The 27,254-nt window shown below is 57.0% G+C and overlaps 1 protein-coding gene across 1 annotated transcript in view; it reads left to right on the forward strand.

The window, feature by feature from the left end:
• The first annotated feature begins 3,101 nt into the window (after positions 1–3,101).
• Positions 3,102–27,254, forward strand: part of SRCIN1 (SRC kinase signaling inhibitor 1) — a 43,450-nt gene continuing 19,297 nt past the window's right edge. Inside the window, exons 1-10 of the mRNA XM_064271150.1 lie at positions 3,102–3,398; positions 13,437–13,457; positions 17,414–17,609; positions 18,300–18,498; positions 18,912–19,005; positions 19,555–20,432; positions 21,523–21,615; positions 21,868–21,911; positions 22,225–22,412; positions 23,379–23,554. Coding sequence (XP_064127220.1) covers positions 3,120–3,398; positions 13,437–13,457; positions 17,414–17,609; positions 18,300–18,498; positions 18,912–19,005; positions 19,555–20,432; positions 21,523–21,615; positions 21,868–21,911; positions 22,225–22,412; positions 23,379–23,554 — 2,168 coding nt within the window. The 5' untranslated portion in view covers positions 3,102–3,119. The remainder of the gene's footprint in view (positions 3,399–13,436; positions 13,458–17,413; positions 17,610–18,299; positions 18,499–18,911; positions 19,006–19,554; positions 20,433–21,522; positions 21,616–21,867; positions 21,912–22,224; positions 22,413–23,378; positions 23,555–27,254) is intronic.

A 27,254-nucleotide genomic window follows, 5' to 3' on the forward strand; every position in this document is an offset into this window, starting at 1 on the left:
CAGGTGATCCCCTTGTGTTCTCTGCTTTCTGCTCAGGCCTGCTCTGCGGCCCCCTCCCCACCGCCAACCATATGCAATTTATGGGACTGCAGTCATAAAGTGGGCCTTTGAGCACGCCTGCCACTGCTTCTACTCTGCCCTTCCTGATGTTCTCATGGCGGGATCCCAGGGCTTCCCCACACCCATGCCCACCTCAGGCTGCTAAACTGTGTCCCCTGACTCAGTCACACTGAGATCTCCCCTATGAGCTAGGGAAGGAGGTGCTGCATGGGGGTGGGGGTGGAATGGACAGCTCTTCTGGGTCCAGAAGGGCCAGGAATGAAGCAGCTGGAAAATGAGAACTGGGGACCTGTCCCATTGGCAACTATGTGTGTCCAGAGCCCCAGGAAGGCATGGCAAGTCAGGCTATCTGGCATGAGGGGAGGGTCTCTCTGATCCAGGCAGGGCTGGGGCTGCACCCTAGAGCTGGGGTCCAGCAGCAAGGCCATGGGTAGAGTCTACCTCGGCCTGGACAAAGAGGGGGCTATGGATTGTCCAGAGCCCTTGGCCATGGAGGATCTCTGTCCAGCTGGGGGTGAGGGCGGCAAAAGAGGAGGAGGTCAAGGGACACAGTGGGCAGCCCCCGGCTCCAATTGGAGCCATTTCTCCAGCACCCAGAGCACCCCCATCCCAGTCCCTTCTTCTGGATATATCATTCAGGTCCGCCCCTTTCAGCACACCTACTTTTCACCCTGTGCCAGGCTCCCAGTTCTTGGGAGGCCACGTGCTCCTCCAGGGCAGGCACTGGGCCATCGTGAAGATGAGTTCCCAGTCTCATGAAGTCAGGGCTTATCTTCCTGGATTTCCCCCAGGGCACCCTTTTCACTGTGTTAATGTAGTGTTTCTCATCTTTAATTCAACTGTTTGAACTTAAATAATTTTACTTAAAAGGAAAACTTATCTCACTCCCATCTCAAGGAACACTAGCCATGAAGTCAGTGGTTTGACCTTCTAAGTAGAGCTTTTTCTAATCCTTGTGAAAATAATGGTATAACTATTAAGTACAAAACAGTGTTCCTCCCAAAGTCACCTCTTGTGTACCACGTGGTGGGGGACCACCGCACAAGGTGGTGACTGTGGTGACAGGGATGGGTGCCTGAGCGAGGGAGGAGGAAGGAACCTCAGACCCAGCACCATGGTGCGGAGACTAGGAGGTAAACCAGAAACTCCACATAGTGTGCACATGTGATGTTGTGAGTCTGCTTAACATAAATCATCAACTGGTGACAAAACTTTGTGCGCCGGAGGTGAACATAAAAAAGACTGGAGTCAGATTGAGCCTCTGCCCCCCACTGTGGCTTTGAGCATGTCACTGGGCTTCTCTGAGCTACAGTTGCTCCATCTCTGAAATGGGGTCAGAGTATCACCCACCTGGCAAAGGTATTGGGAGCCCCCAGATGATGACGATGATGGTGGTCAGGCCCTTGAGAGCGGTGGAACTCTGTGTCCATGGGAGCTGCTCTTCCTTTGGTTTTGGTGGGAGGTGCTGTGTCCTCTTGGGCTCTGTCCCCCAGATCTACACATCCTGGCCTTAGCCCCGGGGGTGTGTGTGCGCGTGTTGGGAGCAAGGTGGCTTTTCCTGGAATATAGCAAATCTTCTCTTTTCTCCTGTGGTTGGGCAGGGGGTGACTGAGGCCCAACCAGCAGTCTCATGAACAGTGGGTGTGTGGAGGGAGGCTGGACAGAGGCTGGGCTGGATGGGAACTGGCTGGGTCCCAGAATTTCCGGCTTCCTCCCCTGTCACCCCCATCTGCCCTGCAAGGCATCCCTGTGTGTCAGGCAGTGTGGGCATGTCTCTGCTGCAGTGTCGATGCCCCAGTCCTAGACTGCACTTGTAGATATGCGTTTTGGAGCCAGAGGATTGTGGGATGGAGGGTGTGTGGGGGGGGGGAGGACAATGTCTGCCTCATGGCGGGGGCTGAATCCTGGGGGATGGGGAGGGCAAATCTAGGTTTTGTGCCCAGGAATATGGCTGAAGTGAGCCCCAACAACTCCTCCCACCCTGGGGGGCATGGTGACCCCCTGGACCTCCTTGGCTACTGCTGGGCTGTGGGATGGTCATCATCGAGGCAGAAGGGTGGAGAATAGCAGGGTCTGGGTCATGGGAGGTGGGAGGTCAGGACTGGGTGGCATTTGGGGAAAGGGTTTAGAGTTCTGTATGGGGACCAAAACCCCTCCCCCGGCCTTCTGTTTTTTTTTTTTTTTTCACTTCTCTGTACTGTCCTTTGTCCCCTGTGCGTCCATTACAGGTCTTGAGCTTGTGTGTGTGTTGGGGGGGTGGTATGGGAGAAGGGGAGTGTAGGGATGAGAGGAGGGTCCCAGGGGGAGGGCTTGAGCTGTTCTGTCTGCTTTTTTTTCTCCTTTGAGTTTGTCCCAAATTCGTCTCTCACTGTTCTCTGTGCCCAGCCCCTCTTGCCCATCCATCTGTCTGTCTCTGGGGAAGGGGGGAGGGAGAGGGGCCCCACTGCCCCAGACCCTGGGCCTGCATCTCCTTGGGAAGCCCTGAGTGTGGGCTTTGCCCTCATTCCATCCTATGCAACATAGCCCCGCCCCTTTCCTAGCCAACCCCCCGCCTTAGGACAAGTGTGGCCTGGACTTGCTAGTCTGAGGTCATCCCTCTCCTTAGAGGATGCTCTTGAAAGCAAAGGGTGAAGGGTCTTTTCGGGAAGCATCTAAAAGGAATCCCCCTCTCCTCACCCGGCCCCACCATCTTTAGGGGGGAGGAAGGGAGTATGTGGCTAGACAGGTGTCCAGGATACTCAGCCCCTCTTCTACCCCCCCCCCCCCACAGGACAGCCCACCAAACTCACTAATCCCACCAAACCCACAGGAGGAAGAGCAAGAAACTGGATTCTGCCTTTGTTCCCAACCCTTCTTTGGAACTCTAGGCTCACTTTCCGCCCCACCCACCCTTCCTCTGCCCCCTGATCTTTGTCGGGGAAGAGCAGCCCCTGTCCTCCCCGGGCCCCGCCCCTGCCTGCAGTGACCCGTGGTGGAGCATGGGCAAGGCCAGACCGGGCGCGCAGTGACCCCGCCGTGCCCTCTGCCCTCTTGTAGATCCGGAGCGGAGCAGCCCCCCCATGCTGTCTGCGGACGATGCCGAGTACCCGCGGGAGTACCGGACCCTGGGGGGCGGGGGCAGCGGGGGCAGCGGGGGCCGGCGCTTCTCCAACGTGGGGCTGGTGCACACATCCGAGCGGCGGCACACGGTGATCGCGGCCCAGAGCCTGGAGGCGCTCAGCGGGCTCCAGAAGGGGGACGCCGATCGTAAGCGCGATGCCTTCATGGACCACCTGAAGAGCAAGTACCCGCAGCACGCCCTGGCCCTGCGGGGCCCGCAGGACAGGATGCGCGAGCAGGTGAGCCGGAGTCGTGTGGCGGGCTGGGGCTGCGGGTTGCGGGCAGGGCAGGGGCCTGACGCCACGCCCCCAGGCTCATCCCAATTCTGGACGCGTCTAGGGGCAGATACCAGGGGATGTGGGGAGCTGTCCTTCCAGGGCAGCTGCCCAGGTTGAGAGAGGAAGGGGGCGAGAGCTCAGCCTCTATGCCTCTGCCCGCTGGTCTGGCATTGGGAGCATGTGATTGGTCCGAGGGAGCCCAGCCTCTTTAAACTCGGCTGTTTCACTGGGCAGAGGGGCAAGAAGGCGTGTCTTGGAAGCCAAGGGAGTGGCTGGGAGGCAGGGAGGGGATGACCCTTGGGACTGACCTGTCGGAGGCCCTAGGAGTCTGAGGGTTCACCCACTGGTGGTGTTGAGATGTTCTGGGGTTGAAACCTCTGTGATATGGCCTCTTAGGGAAGGTCAGGCCTGGGAGCCTCAGTAGGGTGAATACCATCTGTCCCCAGACCCTACAGGAACAGGAGCCCAGAACTCCTGGGCCATGTTCCCTTCCTCCTCCCCTGTTCCTCCCCCAAGATTCGCTCGCTATATGAGTTTGAACAAGAGGCCTTCTCTCTCTGTGTCTCTGCTTCTCTCCTGCCATCAGTAAGGCTCAGAGAGGAGACAGGGCCCCTGCCTCCGGCCAGAATCTGTCTCCTTCAGTACTGTGAGACACTTCCCATTTAAATCTCCCCCAGAGTCTTGGGTTCCTGCATACATCTCTCCATGAGAGTATTACCTTCTTGTCCATAGGAAAATTCTGTCTTGGACTAGTCTTCTGCTTACAGTCGCACATTGCTGAGAGTTCTTCATGGCTGCTGCATGTGGCTACCGAGACTCAGGCATTGTCCACTCTGGGAGAAGGGACTGGGTGGGGGGTGGTATGTCCCATCAGCATCCTTTCAATCAAGGCTTGGAGGAATCAGCCCCTGCCCCCAGACCTGTCTTGCTTTGACTCCCTTTTCCAGGTACTGTTGGGTGTGATGGGAATGGTGAGCGCTACCCGCACTGCAGGGAACAAAGACATATGGTGCATTTCTGGTGCCTAATCTGCCCTCGATGCCAACCCAGTTCTGCCTGACTTTTGCCATTTCCCCAGCTCCAGAGTCCTGGTGGGGGCATCGCCCAGAGCGGAATGAGGGCAGAGTTGCAGATGAAGGAGATGTGGCCCTCACGCTCAGGGAGCCCCTTGTTCCATGGGTTCCCTCTGTGTGCTCCAGCTTGGGAGGAAGGGGCAGGGACATAGGATCTAGCTGGGGAGAAGGGATGGGTAAACTTGAGTATGAGGGGCATGGTCGGTTGGGAGAAGGTGTAGAGAAGGGGAGATCACAGAGGCAGGCCTAATCAGGACAGGCTTCCTGGAGGGAATGGTGCCTAAGCTAGGCTTTCTAAGATGAAAACGGTTTGCATAAACATTGAGTAAGTGCGTGTCATTTTGGGTAGTGGAGTGGAGCTGCGTGAACATAGGCCTGAGTCTGTTTGGGGAGTGGCACTGAGGTCTACCAGGCTGGGGCAGAGGCTCAGGTGGGAGGCAGTAGAGGGAGGTGAAGGGGCAGATTGTAAAGTGGGTCCAGATGGTGGTGGCTAGGAGGGTTGTATTTGCTTTTGGATGGTGACTAGGAGGGAACAGGAGATACGATGGGGCCAAAGGAAAGGGGGGGATGGATGGGAGTTGGAGGGCAGACCAAGCAAGGCTGGTTTGCTGCCTGGGTCTAAGAGGATCTAAGAGCAAAGACAGAAGAACCTGGACAGGGAGATGGTGCCTTGAAGAGAAACAGGGAGTTGGAGAGGGCAAGATTTGGGCGGAGGGAGTGGAGGAGAGGAATCTAGGAAGAAAAATTTGAGGAGGCAGCAGGGCATGCACAGGGGGTCCATCAGGTACCAAATGTGCAACTCAGGACCCTGGAAGGACCATGGCCTCAGGAAGAGAACTGAGCATGACCAGGGCAGAAATGGAAGCAGGACCCAGGCACAGGAGTGGCCACCCAAGGCAGAATGGAGTTTGAGAAGGGGAAAGGGCCCAAGGTGGTCTCAGGGGGCAGCCCAGGAACCTTTCTGCCTCCATGAGGAAGAGGAGAAAGACCTGTGAAGGAGAGGCCAGCAGGACAGCCATCTGCCCTTCATGAGTCAAGAGAGATGGAGAGAGAAACAGCTGTTGGGGCTGACAGGTTCTGAGGCTCATGCTGTGGGAGACAAAGGCCAATGTCAGAGGTTAGGGAGAGGGGGGATGGTGAGGAAACAGGAACCCTGGCCACAGACCTATCTGAGGATTTGGTTAGGAAAAGATGAAGACAGCCAGAGTGGCAGCTTCAAGAGGCAGCAAGCCTGGGAAGGAAGATGTGGGTGTGTCTGTAGCCCTTGCACCGTGTCCACCATGTTCACTGCCCAGAGTAGGCACCCAGTTCATACTTCTGAAGTGAATCAGAGTGCAGCCACTTGGTGGCTTGCAGATTCATTCTGTTATTCTTTTACTCATCCATTCCCTCCCTTGGAGTGTAAAAGTGTAAGTGGGCAGGACCCACAGCGTTTCCCTTGCTTCCCTCGTTGTGCTGTGTTCGGTGTTTAGGATAGTGCTGGCTCAGGAAATGTTTGTGGATCTAGTGGCTGGATGTGAGAGGAAGGAACATGAGGATGCTGAGGAGGAGAGGGACAAGGGAAACAGGTCTTGAGGGAATCTGGAGGGATGGGCTTCAAGCAGGTGTGGTGTGGCCTTGGGGTAGGAGAAGCAAGTTGCTTCCTCTGAGATGGGAGAGAAGAAGGAAGTGCTGTGGGAACTGAGGCATGCTGGGGTGAGGCCACTCCTGCTGAATGGTCCCTGTCTCCGTGAGGCAGGAGGGGACACCCTAAGTGAAGAGGGAATGAAGAACTGGAGGAAGGGTGGGGTTTGGAACAGCTCTGTCGCAGAGTGTACAGGGAGGCAGTCAGGAATTGGAGGAAAGGATTTCAGGGGGAAGGCCTTGCCCTGGGCTCAGGGAACCCCCAGTCTGACAGGAAAGACAAGCATCCAGAAACAGACCCAGACTCTAGGTAGAGACCCAGCCGAGGTTAGGAACTGGCCAGCGTTACTGATCCGTTTGTGGTGTGAGCTCTGTGCCAAAGTTCACCCAGCAATGCCCCTCCCCACCCCCATCCAGTCCCCCAGCGGCTCCTGCCCGCTCCCCCTAATGGGGTGTCCCCCGCTTCGCACACACAGGTTGGCGGCTGGACCGTGGACCCCGTGTGCCTCCTCAGCTCCCTCTGCTCCCACCTCCATGGCGACTCCGCCCCCTCCGGGGCTGGCCAGCCGGCCCAGGTGAGTCACCCACCTCCACCTCACTCTCCAAACCCGAGGAGCAGTTTGGGGAGGATTTTTTAGAGGGGGGATACCCAGTATTTTAATTATGCATCCCTTTCTTCTTTATGTAGGAGCTCCCATTTTCAGGAGCCTTCTACGCCCTGTACTTTCATCTCCCCTTGATTATCTAATTCCCCACCTCTACCTCTCCAAACCTGTGATAGGGTTTGGCTTTGGGGAAGGAATTTTTTGAGGGGGGGATACTCAGGCTTTTTTTTTTTTTTTAAGTTTTCCAGTGCTTTCTCCTTTAAACAGGAGTATACCCCCCACCCCCCTGTAAATTTTGAAGAGTCTCTTAGGTCCTGTATTCAATTCCCAGCCCCACTGGCAATCATCATATTCCCCACCCCACCCCTGCCCTTCCATTTCTGAGCAGACCCAACCTTCCCCTGATGTCTTACCATCAGGAAGTTCTTCATGATGTCTCTCTGCCACCCTTCCTGCTATGTACCAGGCTTTGTCTCACATTTTTAAGAACTTTAGGATCTAACCACTTGTTCTGAACTAGTTCCCCTCATCCTCATCAAGCCTCAGTTTCCCTGATGGGAAGATGGATTTCGACTTAGGCAGGGGCATGCTTAGACAGGCTCCTAGGGGTGTGGGCTCCTAGCTCACTGTAGGAGAAAAAGGGGCAACTGAGGCCCAAACTGGGAGAAGGGGCCAGGGAGTCAGAATTTCAGTGGGGAGGGGACAGCCCAGAGGGGACCCCGACTGGAGGATGCTCCGCTGTAGGAGGCAGAGGAAGCAGAGTGGCAGGGAATCCAATGGGTAGAATGGGGTGCGAGCTTCACTTTCTCACACACCCTGCTTCCCCAAGGAAGAGCAACAAGGTTAGACTTTTTCAAGGAAAATTAAGAGAAAGAAAAATGCAGTAGCTTACCAAAGGACAAGTATCTGAGTGTGACTCAAGTCCAGTCACAGATTGGCACGCTTGGTACAGATTGGCACAGGGCATTCCGCCTGTTTCCTTTCCAGGCCCTCAGACTCATCTTGGCTGAATTTTGGGGAACAGGGATGTGTCTGCCCCAAGGCTGAACAGCAGGTGGTGTGGAGTTGTCTTGAGTGGCCAAGTGCATGGTGGAAGCCAGGGTGGGGCTGGGACAGGGATCCTGATAGGGCAGAGGACAGGTTCGGTGTGCATGGGACAGTCCAGAGGCCTCTCCAAGACAGAGCATCTTGGGGCTGTGACAGGGTTGGGGTGATGGCGAGGAGTGAGGCTGGACTTGCTGAGCACAGGTCGTGGGGTTCTAGGCCTGTCCCCATCTGGAATTTGCTCTGATGAAGGAAAGGGGGAAACCTGAAGGGCCTCTGGCCCCAGGGCTTTGTAGTTACTGGAAGTGGTTGTACACAGGACCTTGTCATCACTTGAAAGTTGTCAATTATCATACTTCCTGTCCCCCTTCAGCTGAGGCTCCTTTTTTTAAAGGGCAGGACCGGAGAGGTTCAGCAAAAGCCAGAGTCACACAGCTCAACAGGATCAAAGGCCGTCTAGGAAACTTAGACACCCTAGGCCTTCCAGGCCTGGCTGGGAATTAAGTCATGGGAGAACTAAATTAAGTCGTGGCAACGGTGCACAGCGGAGACCCTGGAGGGGACAGGTTGTGTGCACGGAAAGCGGTGTAGCGGGACGCAGGACACTCCCCGCCCCTCACGGCCGTACCTTCGGGTAGGGGCAGTGAGGACCCCGGGAAAAGGACCGGAAGCCACCGCCCCTCCCCCGCGTCCACTAGGCTGTCTAACCTCCCTCCCTCCTGCTGCAACCCGAGTCCGGGGCGGCGGGCCGGCAGGCCGCCGTATCGGGTGACCGCGGCGACGCAGCCACCAGCCTCCGCCGCTCCTCCGCGGGGCCGCGCCGGCGGGGCCGCGCCCGAGGAGGGGGCGGGGAGAGGGGATGTGCTCGGCCGCGCGCCGCGCCGAGCCAGGTGGAGTCGCGGTTACCGGGGCGACCGGGGCCCCGGCCGGCTCCGCGGCTGCGGCGGCGCTCGCATTGCAGCAAAGGGCACCGGCGGCGGAGGTGGCGGCGGCTGCGGAGCCGGCCGGGGGAGGGGAGAGCCCGGGGGGGAGGGAGTCGGGAGCCGCTCCCCCTCCCCCGCCCGACGCGGGACTCGGGCTTGGGGGCCCCGCGCATACACCTGTGGCCGCAGGTAAGGGGGAGCGGCCGTGGCGGCCAGGGTCGCCGCCTTGGGTTCGGCGGGGGCCGTGCATGGAGATGGGTGGCCGCTTCGCGGCACCTCGGGACCCACCGTCTAGGGTGGGGGACGCGCAGGCCGCTGCGGTTCCCTATCCCTGAGAAACGCCCCCTCCCCTCCCCCACCGCGCTCGCAGCCTTCCGCGTGGACCCCGCCCGCACCCCAAATACGGCTGGCGCCCCCTCCCCCAACCTCGGAAAGTCATGACCTTCCCAGGGTGCGCCCCCGCCCCCAGCCGCAGCACAGGTCCGGCAGCACCCCCTTCCCGACTCTGCATTAGGAGGAGAGGAGGGGAGGGTGTCGGTGGGCACACCTGGGGCGGGGATTCGTGCAGTGCACCGTGTGGGAGGCTGGCACTCGCGGGGGCGCTTTGCCTCGCCCCAGCCTGGGGCAGCCCGGGGGGCCGGTGTTTACGTGGACGCGTGTTCTAGGAGTTAGAGGTGGGTGTGTGCGCCGGTGCACGCGGAGCCAGGGGATTCAGGAGTGGGGGTGAGGATCCGCTGAACGATTCTCCTTCCTCTCCCAGGGAGGCGTCGTCATAGCCCCGAGGTCAAGGAGGGGTCACACCCTCACCCAGCCTAGAGGGACGTTCCTCCCCAGGGAGGGGAGAGACCTCAGCTGGCTGGGCGAAGGCTCCTGAGGGGGCACACCCGCCCCTCCCAGGACCGGGTGAGAGAAAGGAGCAGCAGCAGAGGAAGGGACAAACCCCCACTAAAAGCAGCAGGGGTTGTGGAGTGAGGGAAGGAGTTAACTCCTCAGCCCCGGGAGGGAAGAAACTGTTCTCCTCTCACCGGGGAGTTGGAGCACTCCCTGTCCTGGCTTCCCTGGGTCTCCAGAGAAGCTCCTCCTTGCCTTATCTGAAAGGCTTGTCCCTGGGGCTTGGCTGGCTGGCTTACTTCTTATCCTCCTACGACACCTCTCATTTTGCCCCAGATCCCTTAAGATCCTTCCCCACTGTTGGGCACCGCTGGCAGAGAATCCTACTGGGCCCTGTTCGGCCTCTGGCTATCTTCAGGGAGCGGAGACCCCTGCAGCGGAGACCCCTGCCAGCTTTGCCTTGGTCTTGGATAGTTTGTTTAGGGTGGAGAGCCAGAGCTCTCTTGGGCCCTTCCTGCCCTCCGCCCTCCTTCCAGGGGGCTTTCTGGTTCTGGGAAATTCCAGAGAAAAGGCCAGAAGGCTGAGCAGAGTTGGGTGCCAGGAGATGGAAGAGGTGCCAAAGAAGAGTATTCAGAGTCATCCCTTCCTCCTGTGGGCTGGCCCTGTTTGACTGGCATTCATTCATTGTCAAGTATTTGTTGAAGGCTGACTATATACCAGGTACTGTGTTAGTGGGTGGGTGGGTGTTAGGCACAGCAGGGCCATGAGACAGCCAGGAGAAGAGTGAGGCGGTAAAGAGTGCTGGGTGTTGGATGGGCACTGGCTGAGGAGTGTCCCACCTTAAAGAACAGTGGAGAAGCCCTCTGCTCATTTCCCCAGGGCTGACCCATGGGTTTAATGCCTTGGAAAGAGATAGAGACAGGGAGTAGACAGTATCACCAGGGACCTGTCCCTACTATGATCTCCCCCCTCCAAGGACACTGACTCCCCCAGAGACCATGTGTCTCATTCCTGATGAGGCCAGTGTGAAAGGGGATCACTCCTCCCACTTTCCAGAAGGGAGGACTGAGGACCAGGATTCTCTCAAATGCCCCTGCAGACCAGTTCAGGTTCTCCAAGCACAAACAGCTCTTCTTCCATCTTTCTTCTTTTGGGGGGCTTGGCTGGCCTTTTCTGTGGCACTGCTGTTGTCTGGTCCTCCCCTCTGGCTAGCGAGAACTCCCTTCCAGGCCTGACTGCCCCATGGATGTGCCCAGCCTCGGGATCCGGGGGCAGGCTCATGTTGAAGTCATAGCCAGTGTGGCAGTAGTCAGGCCCTGTCCCTGTCTCCTCCAGGGGGATGAGGTGGGCTCCAGCCATCTGCACGATGTTCCCCTCAGTCTGGTGTGTAAGGGAAATGGAGGTGACCCAGGTCAGGCTGGGGCATCACTCCTCTCACACCGACCCCCTAGAAGTTGACATTGGTGGGGTTGGGGGTGGGACATCTTCCACTGCTTTTGAGGCAAGAGTTCACCTACCTGACACATGATGTCTGGGAAATTATAGGCATGTGGGACAGTGGCCAAGGTGGCCAGAGGCATCCTGACCTGGCTAGTGGGGGGGGGGGCGGGGGAGGAGGAATGGACTTTCTCTTTGCGTGAGGTGGCTCTGATGTCATGTGTGAGCTGTGGAGGTACTGCTTTGTTTGTGTTTCTGTAGCTGGTGTGTGTCTGTGTCTCTGCATACACGTGAATACCCGGTATCCATGACTGTATTTCCGCAGCTCTGGCTGTGCCTGTAGGGTTGAGGGTGGATATGAATGGTACCAGGGCCTCTGTGTTTCAGTGTTTGTCTCTGTGACTCGGTGTGGTGCTTGTGGGAGCGTGTGTGGGGCTGCATATTTGTGTGTGAGGAGGGGGTGGTTTATGTACAAATATCTCTGTCTCCGAGTTCTAGTAGTTTCTGACTGTGGCTTCTCTGTTCCTGCTCATGTCCCTTTCTGGGTATGTTTTTGTTGCTGTGTGTGTTTGTGGAGATGTACTTACCCAAGAATACTCCTGAGAGTCTGTGCTCGGCTCTGTGCCTGAGCCTGCGTGTTGTGGGCAGCTGAGTGGCCTGTGTATATGCCGCCTGTTCCTGCTGTAATGGGGGTGGTGGGTGAGGGACGCATGGCCCACTCTGCAGAGCCGTCCCTCACCGCCGGATCTGCAGACATGACTCTCAGCATAAACCTCCCTGGGCCCTCCGCCTGGCTCTGCCTGCCCCCACTTGTCCACTCTTTTAGCTACCCCTCCCCTTCCCAAGGCCCCAGACAGCTGTAGCTAGAATCTGTTACTCCAGCCCCTTGCCTTCCCTCCTCCTGGCACCTGTGGGCATCCCCTGGCACCCATGGGTGTAGCACTTGTCCATAGATTGTCCCAGGCACTGGCTGGGGCACAGACTTTGCTGCCCCCTTCGCCTGCCTGGCGTGTGACTATTGTTTTTATCTCTTGGAGCCAATGCTGGGGGGAGGATGGGGACTGTGGCTCAGATGGGGACAGTTCTGGCAAGTGAACCTCTTCATCCTGTCCCTGGCCCCCGTCACCCCCACCCCAATGGTCTGCCTCAGGCAAAGCCTCCATCCCAGCAGTGCCCCTCGACCCAGCCCCTAGCCAGCTCCTCCCTGCATTAAAGCTTTCAGGTGGCACAGAACACCCCAGCATGGTGTGCTTCCCCCCTCCCTGCCCCAGAGGACTTCAGTGTCCGTCTCCTCTGTCAGTGGCTCTGAGGCCTAGAGAGCCTTGTCTGCTTGTGCCAGGCACCCAAGGGCCAGGCCATCTGCTGCCTCTGTCTTCCTGCTGAGGCTGGCACCGGTCAGCAGGGTGCCTTTAGCCTTGCCAAGAATGAACCCGGCCTCAGGGCCACTCCCACCTTGGCATTGGCCATCTGGAAGGGCCTGCTGGTCTCTAGGGAAGGCAGGGGACCCCAGGTTGCTGTCAATGAGGAGGAGTCTGAGGCCCCCCGACCTACAGATGTTAGGAAGGATACAGAGAGCCCTCCTCTCTCACCCACCCAGCCTATGTACCCAGGCTCCCTAGCTCCGTTTGCTGCCCAAGGTACCCCATCCATTCCCAAGTGCTATGAAGTTGCCAACATTGGTCCACCTTTCTCTGTAATCCAGGTCCATCACCTCACACAGCCCTCCCTGGAGTCCAGTTCGTATCCTACTCTGCCCCATTCACATGCTTTCTGCCTGTCCCAGTAAAGTTCATTTGCTTTCACCTGGCATTGAAATTTGCTCATCATCTGGCCCCAACCCCCCTTTGAAGCCTAATCTGCTACTTTGCCAGCCCTGACCCCAGCCAAACTGGACTATTGGCTATTTCTCAGCATGCTGTATGCCTGTCTGCCCTTGGGCATTTGCCCATGCTGTTCCTGCTGCTCAACATACCTTTCCTCTCAATCTCCAGCTTATTCATCTTTCAAGACCCAGCTCACATACCACATCTTCCGGGAAGTTTTCCTGGCCTGCCAAAACCAGATGCCATTTCTCTGGGCCCGCAGCTCAGATTTATCTCTGCCCCTCTTTCGGCAGTATCTCATGGGCTCCCTAGACCATGATCATCTGTGCCTTTTCCTACCTGTGAACTACTCTCTGAGGGCCGTTACTGCAGCTCAAATGCGAGGCTTGTAAACCTCTGGAATGGTTCTCCCCTGCCTCTCTCCACCCAGCAGGCTGGAGCCTGCTCAGGGCCATGCTGGGTGCACCATGGTGTTCAGGGTCTCAGAGGACAGCCTATACCAGAGATTACTTCCTTCCTGCTCCTGGGAGGGTGGAGGACCCACATCCCAGGGCTGTGTGAGGGTCTCTAACCTGCCCCAGCCCCTCCTTTTCCCTCCTAGCCCCTGCATAACCATCTCTTCTCTTGTTTCCATCAGCAGCCAAACTACTGGAGTTTCAAGGTCAGTGTGATGTTTCTGCTTCTGTGACAACTGCATGTGCTCTGCCTCCCTTGACCCTGCTTCTCCCTTGCACATGCTTGGCACAGGAGTGTGCATCTGCACGGGCACCTTCTGGGGTGGGTGGTGGCCTAGGAGTTGCAGGCTGTGGCTACTGCTTGGGGACAGTTGGGTTCGCCTGCTGGGGTCTCTGGATCCACAGTGGGAGTTCGGGCCGCCTGCTGGAGTCGCACAGTTGCTAGGCTTCCTCAGCCTGTGAGGGACATTTTGGAATGAGAGGGGCTATCTGATGTCTCCCCCCTAATCTGGAGAGCGTGCTGGCACTAAGACAGGGGCGTGGACCCCAGGACCTTGTTGAGGGCTCCATTCTATGAACTTGGATCTCACTGTCCAGGGTGGCTCTGTGACTGTATTGGGTTCCTTATGCCTTTCTTACTGTCCACTATAGGGGAGCTGGTCAGCAGCTCCTGGGCAGTGCCAGGCAAGAGGCTCAGGGCCCTGCACCATCAAACTGGAGGTCTCTGCTTCCTAAATGAAGAGCTGAGCTCAGGGTTGGGGGCCTTTCTGTCTTTTCCAGACAGTCTGAACTATCCAGAGCTGGATAGCTGTCTGCCCCCTCCATGCACATCCTAATGAACCCTGGGGGAGCACCCTCAGACACCTCCTCCATCCTCTCTGGCACCCAGGCCAAGAACTGATTGAACCAACCTAGATTACTGCTTGGATCCTGGAGTCTCTGGGCTCCCCAAGCCTCAGACATCATGACGGCAGGGGCATCCATCCCAGAGTCCCCAAGAGTCATCTTGTTCTATGTGTCTTGTTTCCACCCATGCATTCTCCCAGAGCACTGGAAGAAGTCCTGGAATTGGAGAATCACGGAATCAGAGGATCACAGCATCGGGCATGGCCTCTGTGGAGGGGGCAGAGAGAGTGGTTCAATGCCCGAGAGCCAGACTACCTGGTGGTGAATTCCATCTGCTACTAACTAGCTTAGTGGCCTGGAGCAAGTTACAGAGTCCCCTGGGCCTGTTTCTCCTCTGTAAAATGGAGCAACAATACCTGCATCACACCACCACCAGTTGCCATCAAGTCAATTCTGACTTATGGCGACCCCATGTGTGTCAGAGTAGAACAGCACTCAATAGGGTTTTCAATGACTGATTTTTCAGAAGTAGTGGCTGAGCCTTTCTATTGAGGTGGACTCAAACCTCCAGCCTTTCAGTTAGCAGCTTAATGCGTTGTTTGCACCACCCAAGGGCTCTATCTGCATCATAGGGTTGTTGGAAAAAAAACACCAGTTTCCATTGAGTCAGCTCCAACTCATGGCGTCCCCATATGTGTAGAACCGTGCTCCACAGGATTTTCAATGGCCGATTTTTTTGGAAGTAGATCACCAGACCAAATAAATAATACGACGCATGTCCTAAGCACAGTATCTGGCTCAGAGTGAGCCTTGAATGGTAGCTAACCTAATTAGCTGTTAGAATCATGGACACTGACTTGAGTCCCAAACCTAGGAATCAGAATCACCTCGGTAACTTGTCAAAAATCTTGAACCCCAGGGCCTGACCCCCTAGAGATTCTGATTCAGTGAATCCGGGGCCCTGGAAAGATTTTTAAAAAGCTTCTGAGTGATTCAGCCCGTCTGTGAACCTCAGATGCTAGTCTGAGCACCCACCCCACAGGAGGTTGCCTTGGTCTGATGTCTGACCAGGAGTCACCAGCTCCTTCGTGAACACTTCTAGTGACAGGTGCTCACTACTTCCCATGGTGGCCCCTTCCTATCTTTGGAAAGCTTCGCTTGAATTACAGTTTTGTTCTCTTGCCATCTCCTCCATGCTTGGGAAGTCCTTCTGGAGGTCTCACTTACCTCTGCCCTATTGTCTCAGCCCAGGGATGGAAAGAAGTACTACGGGAGTTTCCTTCCTTCCTTCGTGGGTTTTCCACGAAGGCTGTCAGGTAGAAAGGTGCCCATGGGGTCAGGATGGAGATAAGAACTGGTGGAGCAGGGAGTGTGGGCATCTCTTTTCCCAGGGTCCCCTGATCAGGGTCCTGCCTTCTCAGCAGTCTCCAGGATCCCTGATCCCCTGCATTCTGGCATCTGTTCCATCTTCTTATTGGCACCTTACTTGTGCTCCTCCAGGCACTGTGGTCACCCCCTACTCTTCATCCCTGCTAGCTGCCTCATTCTGTCTGAATTCTGTAGCCCCTCATCCGTGTGATCCTGGCAACCATTGACCTTTCAGTTGCCTGGCAACCCCATGACCACCAGCTGGGGCTGAAGGTGAGGGAGGCACATGGCTGGTACCGCTGGTCAGCCTAGAGCTGAGCTGTAGGGTCCAAAGTCTGGGCACAGGCATCCTCCCAGATAGCTTCCATGTCCCCAGATCCAGGCCCACCCACTGCTCAAGACATTGTGCTTGAGGCTGCAAGCCTCCTGAAGTCCCCAAGTCTGACCTTCCATGTCCCCAAGTCGAGGCTGCCCTGGGACAGCTGGGCGTACTGCCCATTGGAAGATGCTCTCACTTTTTGAGAGTACTAATCCGATTGAAACATTAAACAGAGTTAATACGAAGATGGAGATTAATTAGGGCTTAATCAGGATTTGGGGAAGGAGGGAGCTGAGGAGAATAAATGGTTCCTTTTTAGAAATACTTTTACTGAGTTTTTATTACAAAAGTACGTATTCTGACTGTGCAAAATTCACACAGCAGAGAAAATGTATAAAGTAAAAAAAGAGAAAGTCCCCTCCTAAGCCTGCAATAACCACTGTAAATGGTTTTGAGTGTGATTTTGTTAAAAATAGACAATATATTTTATAGAAAAATACAATTGGGAAATCTTTTTTCTTCTTGAGGATGTATGTGTATATCCTGGACATCATTCCATATAGATCTGAGTCACTGTCTTTCTCCCTTAAATAAATGAGTTTCTGTGCAGCAACCAGGCCTGAGGGAAGGGGCTGGAGCAGAATGGCAGAGGCTGTGGCCCTGAGTGACAGACAGACCCAGCTTTCAGCCTAGAGTAGGCTTTTAGAGCATAGTTGAAATGATGGGGGCCTTCCCCACCCTGCAAGGAGAGAGCAATCAAGCTGTCCCTGGAGCAACAACAGTCACTGTGTGACACCCTTCCCTGCCCCCAGCCAGATCTCACCCTCGGCTGGAGATGCGGTGCCCACTGCAAGTGGCTGTCCTGCTGGGTACTGGGGGAGGCTCACCAGGCCAGCTGGCTGTGTGGTAGCATGTGCCCTGCAGGGAGAGATGAGGCCTGTGTCTGTGTACTCATGCGTACCGCACTGGGCTTAGCATGTGCATTGCGTGTGCTAGACAAGTAGTCTGTTTGGAATTGGGGTCCAGTTGGCTTTGCGGGGTTTAGGGTGGTTCTCCCAGTCACCTTAAGTCAAGGGCATTCTCTATGCCACCTCTGTGACGGTCTACCCCCCTCAGAGCTGGGATCCTGGGGTTCCCAGCCCTCCTTGCTTTCTCATGGGCCCTGCTTCCCGCCCCCCCCCCCAAACTCCACGAAGGATAAATTCGCAGCTCACAAACCCAAGCCCGCCGCTTAATTAATGTCTGGAACTAATGCCCTAATTTGCTCAACAATTCTGCTGCTCACCTTGGTGACAAATTCACGTTGTTGTTTTTCTTTGGAAGCTTAAAATAGCAGGCGTGCCCATGGCTCCCGTTCAGACGGTTTCTTGTCTGGCTTCCCAGGGTGCCCGAGTCTTTTGCCCACTCCTTTCCTGCTGGGTGTCCCGGTGTCCCAGGGAGGCTAAGGCCCTGAGAGGCTAGGGAACACTCCTGCGGCCACACAGCGAGTTTGAAGTCCAGGATATCTTCCTGTGAAGGCGTGTGTGTGTCTCTTGCTGGTTGGTGGGAGCTCCCCAGGCCTGGATGGAGGCAGCAGCCCAGCGAAGGAGTCTCACTCTCCGTTCTTCTCACCCTGCCCTGACCCTGCAGACCCGCAGCTCACGCCACACACAGGGAGCCCAGCCGGGGCTGGCAGACCAGGCGGCCAAGCTGTCGTATGCCTCAGCTGAGTCGCTGGAGACCATGTCGGAAGCCGAGCTGCCCCTGGGGTTCAGCAGGATGAACCGCTTCCGACAGAGCCTGCCCCTCTCCCGTTCTGCCAGCCAGACCAAGCTGCGCTCGCCAGGTACTGCCCTCCCCACGGATCCTCCCTCTGCCTGCCTGGGCTCCTCCCTCTGCTCTTCTCCCCCAGAGCCCTCTTCATCCCCTTCAACACTCATCTCTCCTCAACCACTTTTCCCTGCAGTCTCCGGTGTCCTTCCCCATACCCCCATCTCTCTCTCACCCCTCCTGAAGACCCCCCTGCTCTCTCCTTCCTCAGCTTCTCTCTTCCCAGCCCTCTTCTCTTTATTTCTCTCTCCCCTCACCTCTTTCTCCATGATCCCTACCCCTCTCTCCCTCAGCATCCCCCAGCCTACCCCTTTCTCTCTTCAAGCCTCCCCTCTCCCCCTTCAGCTCTATCTCTCTCATCCCTTCCTTTCTCCAACTCTCCAATCTCTCTTTCCCTCAGCAACTCTCCACCCTTCCTGATTCCCTCTTAGCTTCTGCCCCACTGCTTCTGCACCCCATTCCATATCCTTGTCCAGTTTTCAACCTGCCCCGGGATCACGTCAGTGCCTTAAGAGGCTGGAGGCCCGGCCGGCACCGCCCAGCGACCCCAGCATGAAGAGTGCTTGGGTGCACCTGCACTCGGGGTCCGCGTCCGGCCTCAGACCCTGCCGCTGCAGAACCAGCGCAGTTCCTGAAGGCCACCGTCGCTCTCCCGACCGGCGTGGTGGTGGCGGCAGTGACAGTGAGGGCGCTGTCTCCTCCGCAGGGGTGCTGTTCCTGCAGTTCGGGGAGGAGACTCGGCGCGTACATATCACGCACGAGGTCAGCAGCCTGGACACGCTGCACGCACTGATCGCGCACATGTTCCCGCAGAAGCTCACCATGGGCATGCTGAAGTCGCCCAACACCGCCATCCTCATCAAAGACGAGGCTCGAAATGTCTTCTATGAGCTGGAGGACGTCCGGTGGGCGTGGTCCCCGGGGGATGGGGTGGGTTTTCCTGTACCCTCTAAGAGGGGCTCGACTCCGTGGGCCCTTCTCCAGCCCCCTCCTGACCCAACCGCAGCCCTTCGCCTCTCTTCCTAGGGCCCTAGCGCCCTGCCCCCTTCCCCTAAATCATCAGCCCCTGCTGCTTCACCTTGGCTTGAGCTCACCAGAACATGGCACCTGAGGCCGGGAAGTGGACCTGGTGGAGGCAGTGGGGTGTGCGTGTTGGTGGCAGGCAGCCTGTGGCACCAGACCCACTGAACACAGGCGGTGGGAAAGGGCTGGGCTCCTGACGCCTCTTGCCACGCCTCTCCCCCTTGCCAGCGGTAGCGGCCCCTCCCCATCCTGTAGGGCTGGGGAATGGTGACCCTCTGCACCCCCTCTCCCCCAGGGATATCCAGGACCGCAGTATTATCAAAATCTACAGGAAGGAGCCACTCTACGCAGCATTCCCTGGCTCACACCTCACCAATGGGGACCTCCGGGTAAGGCTGGGAGTGACCAGGGCATTGGGGGGCTGGGAAAGCTTCTGGATGGCCAAAGTCACGATGATGCGTGCTGGCTGGGCAGATGGGGGCCAGTATGGTCAGTTGGCGCCAGTGACCAGGGCCAGCTTCAGAAAAGGGAACATAGGGGCTGAGGCAGAGTTGTCTCCTTTAGTTGTGGGGTTATGGAAGAGCCTCTCCTCTTACCTGCCAGTTTTTCCCCACCGTCCACTCAGGATTTCTCTCACACATCTCTAGACATTCAAAGGAAGGGACCTCTCTCAGGATTCTCTTCTTCATCCCCACCCTTCACCATGGGGTAGCTGAGGGCTGTCCCCATTGTTTCTTGTGCCTCTCCATCAGCCACTTCATCCTCCTTGCTGGGAGCCTTGGTGGGAAAGGGGCCCAAGATGCAGCAGAAGAGAGGGAGAGCAGAGAACAGAAGGGACTTCCTAAGTGTCAGGGGGCAGATGCTTGTTCCTCTAGCAAGGGGGCAGGAGTCCCCTTTGTGACCAGCCCTGTGGGGTTCCGGGGCTGTCTTCTGCACAGAGAGAGATGGTGTACGCGTCTCGGGAGTCGTCGCCCACGAGGCGCCTCAACAACCTGTCGCCGGCGCCACACCTGGCGTCGGGCTCGCCGCCACCGGGGTTACCGTCGGGGCTGCCGTCCGGGCTGCCGTCGGGGCTGCCACCGGGCTCGCCGTCGCGCTCGCGCCTCTCCTACGCCGGGGGGCGCCCGCCCTCGTACGCTGGCAGCCCGGTGCACCACGCGGCCGAGCGACTGGGAGGCGCTCCGGCAGCCCAGGGCGTCAGCCCCAGCCCCAGCGCCATCCTGGAGCGGCGCGACGTGAAGCCGGACGAGGACCTGGCTGGCAAGGCGGGCGGCATGGTGCTGGTGAAGGGCGAGGGCCTCTATGCCGACCCCTATGGGCTACTCCACGAGGGACGCCTGAGCCTGGCCGCGGCCGCCGGCGACCCGTTCGCCTACCCGGGCCCTGGCGGCCTCTACAAGCGCGGCTCGGTGCGCTCGCTCAGCACCTACTCGGCGGCGGCGCTGCAGTCCGACCTGGAGGACTCGCTCTACAAGGCGGCGGGCGGCGGCGGCCCGCTCTATGGCGACAGCTATGGCTTCCGCCTGCCGCCCTCGTCGCCGCAGAAGCTGGCCGACGTGGCAGCGCCCCCCGGAGGCCCCCCGCCACCGCACAGCCCCTACTCGGGGCCGCCCAGCCGTGGCTCGCCGGTTCGCCAGTCCTTCCGCAAAGACTCGGGCTCCTCGTCCGTCTTCGCCGAGAGCCCCGGGGGCAAGGCCCGAAGCGCAGGGAGCGCCTCGACGGCCGGAGCACCCCCTTCCGAGCTCTTTCCTGGGCCCGGGGAGCGCCCCCTGGTTGGGTTCGGGCCGCCTGTGCCAGCAAAGGACACAGAGACCAGGTGGGCGACCACGCGAGGCCTCTGGGCTGGGGACGGGGAGGCAGCACGGCAATGTCTGTGGCAGGATTGCGTCTTGGACCTAGGGGGACCCAGGGAACCTGGAGTCCTTTGTAGACTCTGAGTAGTCTTGAAGTGTCGTCGAAGCATCTTGGATGTGGTAGGGAGGGCACTGGAGAGAGGGACATGCTATTTTCCTTCTGTCACCAAGTCCTGAGGCTTGGACCACGGGGCCCTAGAAGAGAATTCTGGGGACCTGGGTTTGCATCTGTTCTCTGAGCCTCAGTTTCCTCGAAATTGAGAGCCTCAACTAGCAGCTAGCTCTTTAGTGCTTTTCCAGCTGGGACACAGAATTTGGGGCAGTGAGAGCTGTCCAGCACAGGGCTGGCTGAAGTCTACAGGGGAGAGGGTGCTGGTAAGAAAGAGGGATAGGGAGAGAGACACATCTCCCGCCTGGCTGGGGAGCCCTAGCCCATGCAGGGCTGGAGGAGGTAACTGGAGCACTAGCCTGTCCCTCTCTGACCTTAGGCAGCGCTGCTGAGGGGTGAGGAGAAGCGATTCACGTTTGCCATGAGTTGGTTCTGACTCATAGTGACCCTGCAGGACAGTAGAACTGCCCCAGGAGGTTTCCAAAGAGTGCCTGGTGGATTCAAACTGCCGACCTTTTCATTAGCAGCTGTAGCTCTTAACCACTGCCCCACCAGGGTGTCTGCCTTGGTCTAGTGGGAATGAATACTTGCACTTCCCTTGGGAGGTTGCCACAGGTGGTGTGGGATGAGGGCAGTCCCTGAGGCTGCTGGGGATTTTGGGATGGCTTCAGAGAGGAGGCATGGAGAGGTGAGAGTGTGGCCCATTAGGGAGCCAATGGTGAGAGGTGAGGCTGGAGAGAAAATGAGTGACTGTCACATGGAGAAGGTCTTTACTGATGCTAGTTGTGAGCTTGACACTTAGGCAGCAGCACCCTTTGAATTGTCTGTGTGCTGGTGGCAGCGGGATGGTTTTTCCTTCGGTTATCAATTTTGGGAATGGTGGGCTGGGCAGGAGGAATCCCACACAGAAAAGTGGGAAGGCTCAGAGCTACATACTTTCCCAGGGAGCGCATGGAGGCCATGGAGAAGCAGATTGCCAGCCTCACAGGCCTGGTGCAGAGCGCCCTGCTCCGTGGCTCGGAGCCTGAGACCCCCAGGTGAGGCCCTCTCTCAACACCACTGCCAGGGCCTGGGTCTAGGGCTGGAGGAAGGGGAGATGAGAATTGGGAACCCTGGGCCCAGCTCTGCCATTGCCTCCCTGTGTGACCCTGGGTGAGTCCCTTCTCCCCTCTGAGCCCCCATCCTGAGATCAGGGGGCTGCATGAGTGATGACTAAGGTCTCATCAGCTCTCATGGCCCAGGGCCAGCTGGGACCCCCTAATGGCCACCTTCTTTTCCCTGTGCCACAGCGAGAAGATTGAAGGCTCCAATGGAGCAGCCACCCCCTCAGCACGTGAGTGACCCTTCTCACCCACCCCCCTGTACACAGGTCCTTGCCCTCTCTGAGCCTCAGTTTCCTAGATTGTTAAATGAGGGTTAAACAATAAGTACATCACCAGGCCTTCCCAATGGATAAATGAGGCACCTTGGTCCAAGATGTCTTCGGCCTGGTGCCCTGCTCCCCACAGGAGGGCTGGCGAGCACTTGGAGCAGAAGATCAGAGCCACGTCCTTCTCTGGCTACTCTGTGGGGTCAGCAGTAGGGAGGGCCTTGCCCCGAGCCCTCGCAGGCTTATAGTCTTTCCCCTTTCTCCTCCTCCTCTGCAGCCTGCGGGTCAGGTGGCCGGAGCAGCGGGGCCACCCCAGTGTCTGGCCAGCCCCCATCCTTGGTCAGCAGCACCCCTGCCGGGCAGCCCACCACCATCAGCCGCCTCCAGATGCAGCTGCACCTGCGCGGCCTGCAGAACAGCGCTGGTGACCTGCGGGGCCAGCTTCAGCAGCTGCGCAAGCTCCAGGTACTGCCGCGTCCGGTCGGGTCTCTTGCTCTGGCTCGGCAAACTCTGTCCCATCGGAACCCATCCACTAGCCGAAACCCCTTCCCACAAGACCGGCCCCCTCCCCTCCTCTCCCTGAGTTCCTGCGCCAGTCCCTTGCTGCTCAGTGGGCCCCCCACTTCGAACTCTTTCTCCCCTTCCCTGAGCCCTCCTCCCTCACCGAGCCCCCACCTTTCACCCAGTGCCCACTGGCCTTCCTGAACCCCCACCGCCCTCCTTGAGCTCCAGGCCTCCCAGCTGAGCCCCCTCCCCCCGTCAGCACCCCTCAGAGCGGTCCCACGGTCGGGAGCCCTTCCGCCCTTCCCCCAGGCCCCCTCGGCTCCCCTTCCTGAGCCCGCGCAGTTCCCCTCTCCCCGCCCAGCCCCGCTTGGCAGATGGTCCCACCTGTCAGGAGCCTGGCACCGCAGTGCCCGCTCCTCGAGAGGGCCGTTGGGCCCGTCAGGTGAGGATAATGCGCAGAGACAGGCTGGGGATGGCCAGAGAGTTGCCATCTGGGCAACGGGTAATATTTCCCTACCTCCCGCCATCCTCTTGACTCGGCTTTAGAACGGAGTTCGGACACTAAGTTAGTCTTCCCGTCCCAGCCACCGAAATTCTATCCAAGCCCCCTCCCATCCCATCTCGTCCCCATCCAGGGCTGCTCGAAGCCTGTCAGGCAGCCATGTAGCCGTACTTTCGGCTCCCTCCGCCTTCCCATCTCGGTCGCACCCCATCTCTGTACTTCCTCAGAGCTGAGCCCCCGTCGGGCCTCTGCCCCCACCGTCCCACCCCTTGACTGCGGCTCACCGCCACAGCCTGCAGCCGAACCTTCTGTGGGGCGCTGCCCTGCCTTGGCTGCCCTTTGGCTGCCTCCTCCCGGCCCTTCCCCTGCTGCGCGCCTCCTTTCCCTCCCATCCGGGTCCAACCGTCCCCCCGCGCGCCCCGCAGCTACAGAACCAGGAGTCCGTGCGCGCGCTGTTGAAGCGCACGGAGGCGGAGCTGAGCATGCGCGTGTCGGAGGCGGCGCGGCGGCAGGAGGACCCGCTACAGCGGCAGCGCACCCTGGTGGAGGAGGAGCGGCTTCGCTACCTCAATGACGAGGAGCTCATCACCCAGCAGCTCAAGTGAGGCTGGGCCCGGCTGCGCAGGGGGGTGGGATGTGCAGCCAGGGGGACACATGTTTTCACTGGGAGGTGCAACTCCCTTCCTTCTGAATCACAGGTGACATTTGTCTATCCTGAAACCTTATTTCATTCTCCTCTGTGGCCTCATGTCTCTGTGACCCACAAACCTTTGACCATCTGGCATAATTCCTGACTCTTTTTCCTGGCTTGGTGCCTGCTTTTGCAATGGGCTTGCTTCCTACCAATCCACAGTCTGGCTTCCCTTTGGTCTGCATTCTTACTGTTATGTGGCCAGCTGTCTGATTTCACTGTGCCCGCTGCCTGCTTTCATTCTGGCCTGTGATTGGTGCTAATTGACCCTTAGGGTAGAGCATTCAAGTGGAGCCTTCAGGTGTTGCCATGGCTCCAGCTTGGTGCTAATCAGCTGCTTGCCACAACTCGGAACCCCGATCTCTGAAACTATGTGTATCCAAGGAATATCCTCTTCCTTTTCTTAGTTCAGGGAAACAAGGCTGTAGCTTGTTCAGAAAAATGGGAAATAGAGAACACCTGGCCCTCCAATGCTTTGGGATGGAAAGGCTAACAGGACAGTCTTCTGATCCAGATTTAGCAAATGGCTGCCTGGCAATGATTCGATTGTCTGGCACCATTGAAGGGAAAAGCCTCCTTTCCCTGCGCATCCAGTGGACACCCCAACCCCACGCTATTGCAGCCTTCCCTTGTCAGTCCTTGGCTTCTGAGACAGAGGCCCTGTTCCTTCTTCTCCCCGCCTCTTGGTGGCACAGGGTACTCGGGGACCTGAGGTCCAGCTCTAGCACTGAGGAGTTTTGCGACTCCACTTCCTCATCTGTGCCTGGTATTAAGATTTTTGCAGGTCTCTCCAGAGAAGGTTTGGGGTGACTCTGGGAGCCAGGAGAGGCTGCTGAAAGGAGCCCGGCTTCCTCACTAGTCTGGGCCCCTTACAAAAGGGCTCTTTGAAAAGGGTCAGGGGTCACTGCTCCTCAGCCGTGGGCCCACACAGCCTGGTGGTGCATGTGCATTTCAGCAAGACACAGGCAAAGATTCCCATGATGCCTTGTGGCTGAGGTGAAATAAGGAGCCACTCCGTGTGGAAATAAGCCAGCAACAGCCACCTCATTACTCTAGGGGTGAAAACTAAGTGACAACTCCAGTCAGATCTCCAAGTGAACCAACAGCTGCCATCCCCCCTCACCCAGAAGGCTCCTGTCCTCTCTCTGCCCCCTTTTAGTCAGCACAGAGGAGCTGCGTTGGAATTTTCAAAGGGAACTTTACTGAGACATTAAAGGAAAATAAAAGGAAATCCAAAAACACAGAGGCGGAAGAGATGAAAGATTAATTTATGCTCCTGTCAGGATGAGTGTCTGGTCCTTGGCTTCCTGGGGGCCTTAGTTCTCCCCAGGAGCACACAGACTCCCCACCCCCTGCCCTCTTATCAGACCCATTACTCAGACTGCTCACTTGAGAGACCTGGGGGCCTGGAATATTGCTTCGCCTGGCAGGATTCTCCAACCTCATCAAATGGGGTTCCTGCCCCACTGGGTAGGGCCTGGGCTGGGCTGTATGCCAGCCTGCAGTGGCTCCAGCCTGGCCTTGGGACCCTCCCTGCCCAGCTCCCATGACCTCCCTGGGCGCTAAATTGACTGGTATTAATTAACCCTGCAGGCCCATGCTTACCACCGCTCTGGCTGCACTCCTGTGAGACTTGTTCTTGTCTCGCTTCGTCCTGCCGCTTTCTCTTGCCCCAGCCTCTTATAGGGAGTTAAGTCTGGTTCTTATTTCATTTGACTTGGCTCCCTGACCTTTCCATTTAGCCAAGGACCAAGCTCTGGCTGGGCATTGCCTTTAGAGGCAGCCTTTGCTGACTGAGACCTTTTGGCCCCTGGAGCCTACTTTTACCTGGCCCAGGGCTGGCTTTGTGGCCGTGCGACCTGTGCAGTCACACAGGGCCCATCTTCAGAAGGACCCTGTGCTTGGTTTAACGCTCTGCCATCACTGTCTTGAAATTCTGAATAATTTCTGAACAAGGGGCCTTGCATTTTCATTTTTCATTGGGCCCAAATTATAGTTGCTTCTGTCCTGACCCTCCCTTCTCTGCCCCTCCAGGACTAAATCTGGGTCTAGAAAGCTCAGCCACTTCCTGATCCCAATGTCTAGACCAGCTGGTCTGGGACTCATTTGCAGAGCCCAGAGCCTGCGTTAGTTAGAGCAGATTGAATTATCGGAAAATCAAGAAACTGATTGAACCTAAGGAGAGCCTGGTCCCTTCCCACCTCAGTGTTGCAGTAGGCTTGCCTGAGTCCTCCTTTAAGTGAGGGCCTCTTCCTCCTCAGAGTGATGTTTGGGAGTGACCATTTTACAAATCTGGCACACCCTGAACCAGTCAGGTGTCACACGCACAGGCAGAGGAGATTTGTTCTTTCACAATTTGGGGAACAGTTGGTGGCTCAGTGGGTGTGTGTGTGGGTACCGTCAACTCCATGTGGAAGCCAGATGCAGCAGAGCCCAATGGCTGAAGTAGATCCTGCTTTATCATGAAATGGCTGTATAACCTTGCACAAGTTATTCACTCTCTTTGAGCTTCTTTGTTTTTAATGCCAAAATCAGTTGTATTAATTAGGGTAGCTAATTAATTAAAAAAAAATTTTTTTAATTAATTAGGATAGCTGCTATAACAAATACCAGTAACCCAGTTGCTGTTAAGTCAATTCTGACACATGCCGTGGCGACCCCATGTGTGTGAAAGTAGAACTGTGTGCCATAGAGCTGTCAATGGCTGATTTTTTGGAAGTAGATTGCCAAGCCTTTCTTTCGAGGCATCTCTGGGTAGGTGCTCACCTTTTGGTTAGCAGCTGAGCACATTAGCTATTTGTACCACCCAGGGACCCTGTTATATCAAATAAGCCCCCAAATTGTATAATGGTTCAAAATAAGGCATTTTTTTCTTTTTCATGGAGCAGTATTGGGTGGGTTAATGGAATAGCCCTCCTCCAGCAGTCATTCAGGAATTCAGGCTGATGGAGTTTCTTCTGTTTTCAACATAAGCCTTCGAAGATCACCCAGGTGTTCATCACCTTTCCAGCCACCCAGAAGGGGAAAAGAGCAAGGAGGAGCTTCCATGAGAGCTCCTGGGGACAGGTGTGGAAGCAGCACATATTCCATTGCCTAGACCTTAATCAAATGGCCACTTCTAACTGCAAAGGAGGCTGGGAAATGTAGTCTACTCTCTGGGCCACTATTCGTCTGTGTGTAGTGGCAGTAATTAGAGTTCCCATCTCATAGGATTTGTTGTGAGGATTAAATAAAGTAATGAAAGTCAAGGGCTGAGTGTGGCATCAGGCAGGCAGTAAGTGCATAATTCAGGATAGCTCTTTAACTGTTAGTGCTAAGTTACTGGAGTTTTCCTTGGCTCCAGCCTGGCCTGTCTTTTTACCTGCTAGTTGGATGAAGATATATAAGGCACACTGATAAGATTTCCCGATGACATGAAACTTGTAAGGGGGAGCAAATCTATTGGTTGGTAGAACAAAGATTCAAAAATTGTTCCCACCTGGATTGTCAGGCTAAAATCTGGCAACAGATGGGATTGGACAGGAATGGATGTAAAGTCCCATATGTGGGTCAGGGATGTCAGTGTCTCAAGCACAGAATAGAGATGACCTACCTGGGTGGCAGTTCTTGC

This window comes from Loxodonta africana, chromosome 18, assembly GCF_030014295.1.
Source record: "Loxodonta africana isolate mLoxAfr1 chromosome 18, mLoxAfr1.hap2, whole genome shotgun sequence".
Taxonomy (NCBI): domain Eukaryota; kingdom Metazoa; phylum Chordata; class Mammalia; order Proboscidea; family Elephantidae; genus Loxodonta; species Loxodonta africana.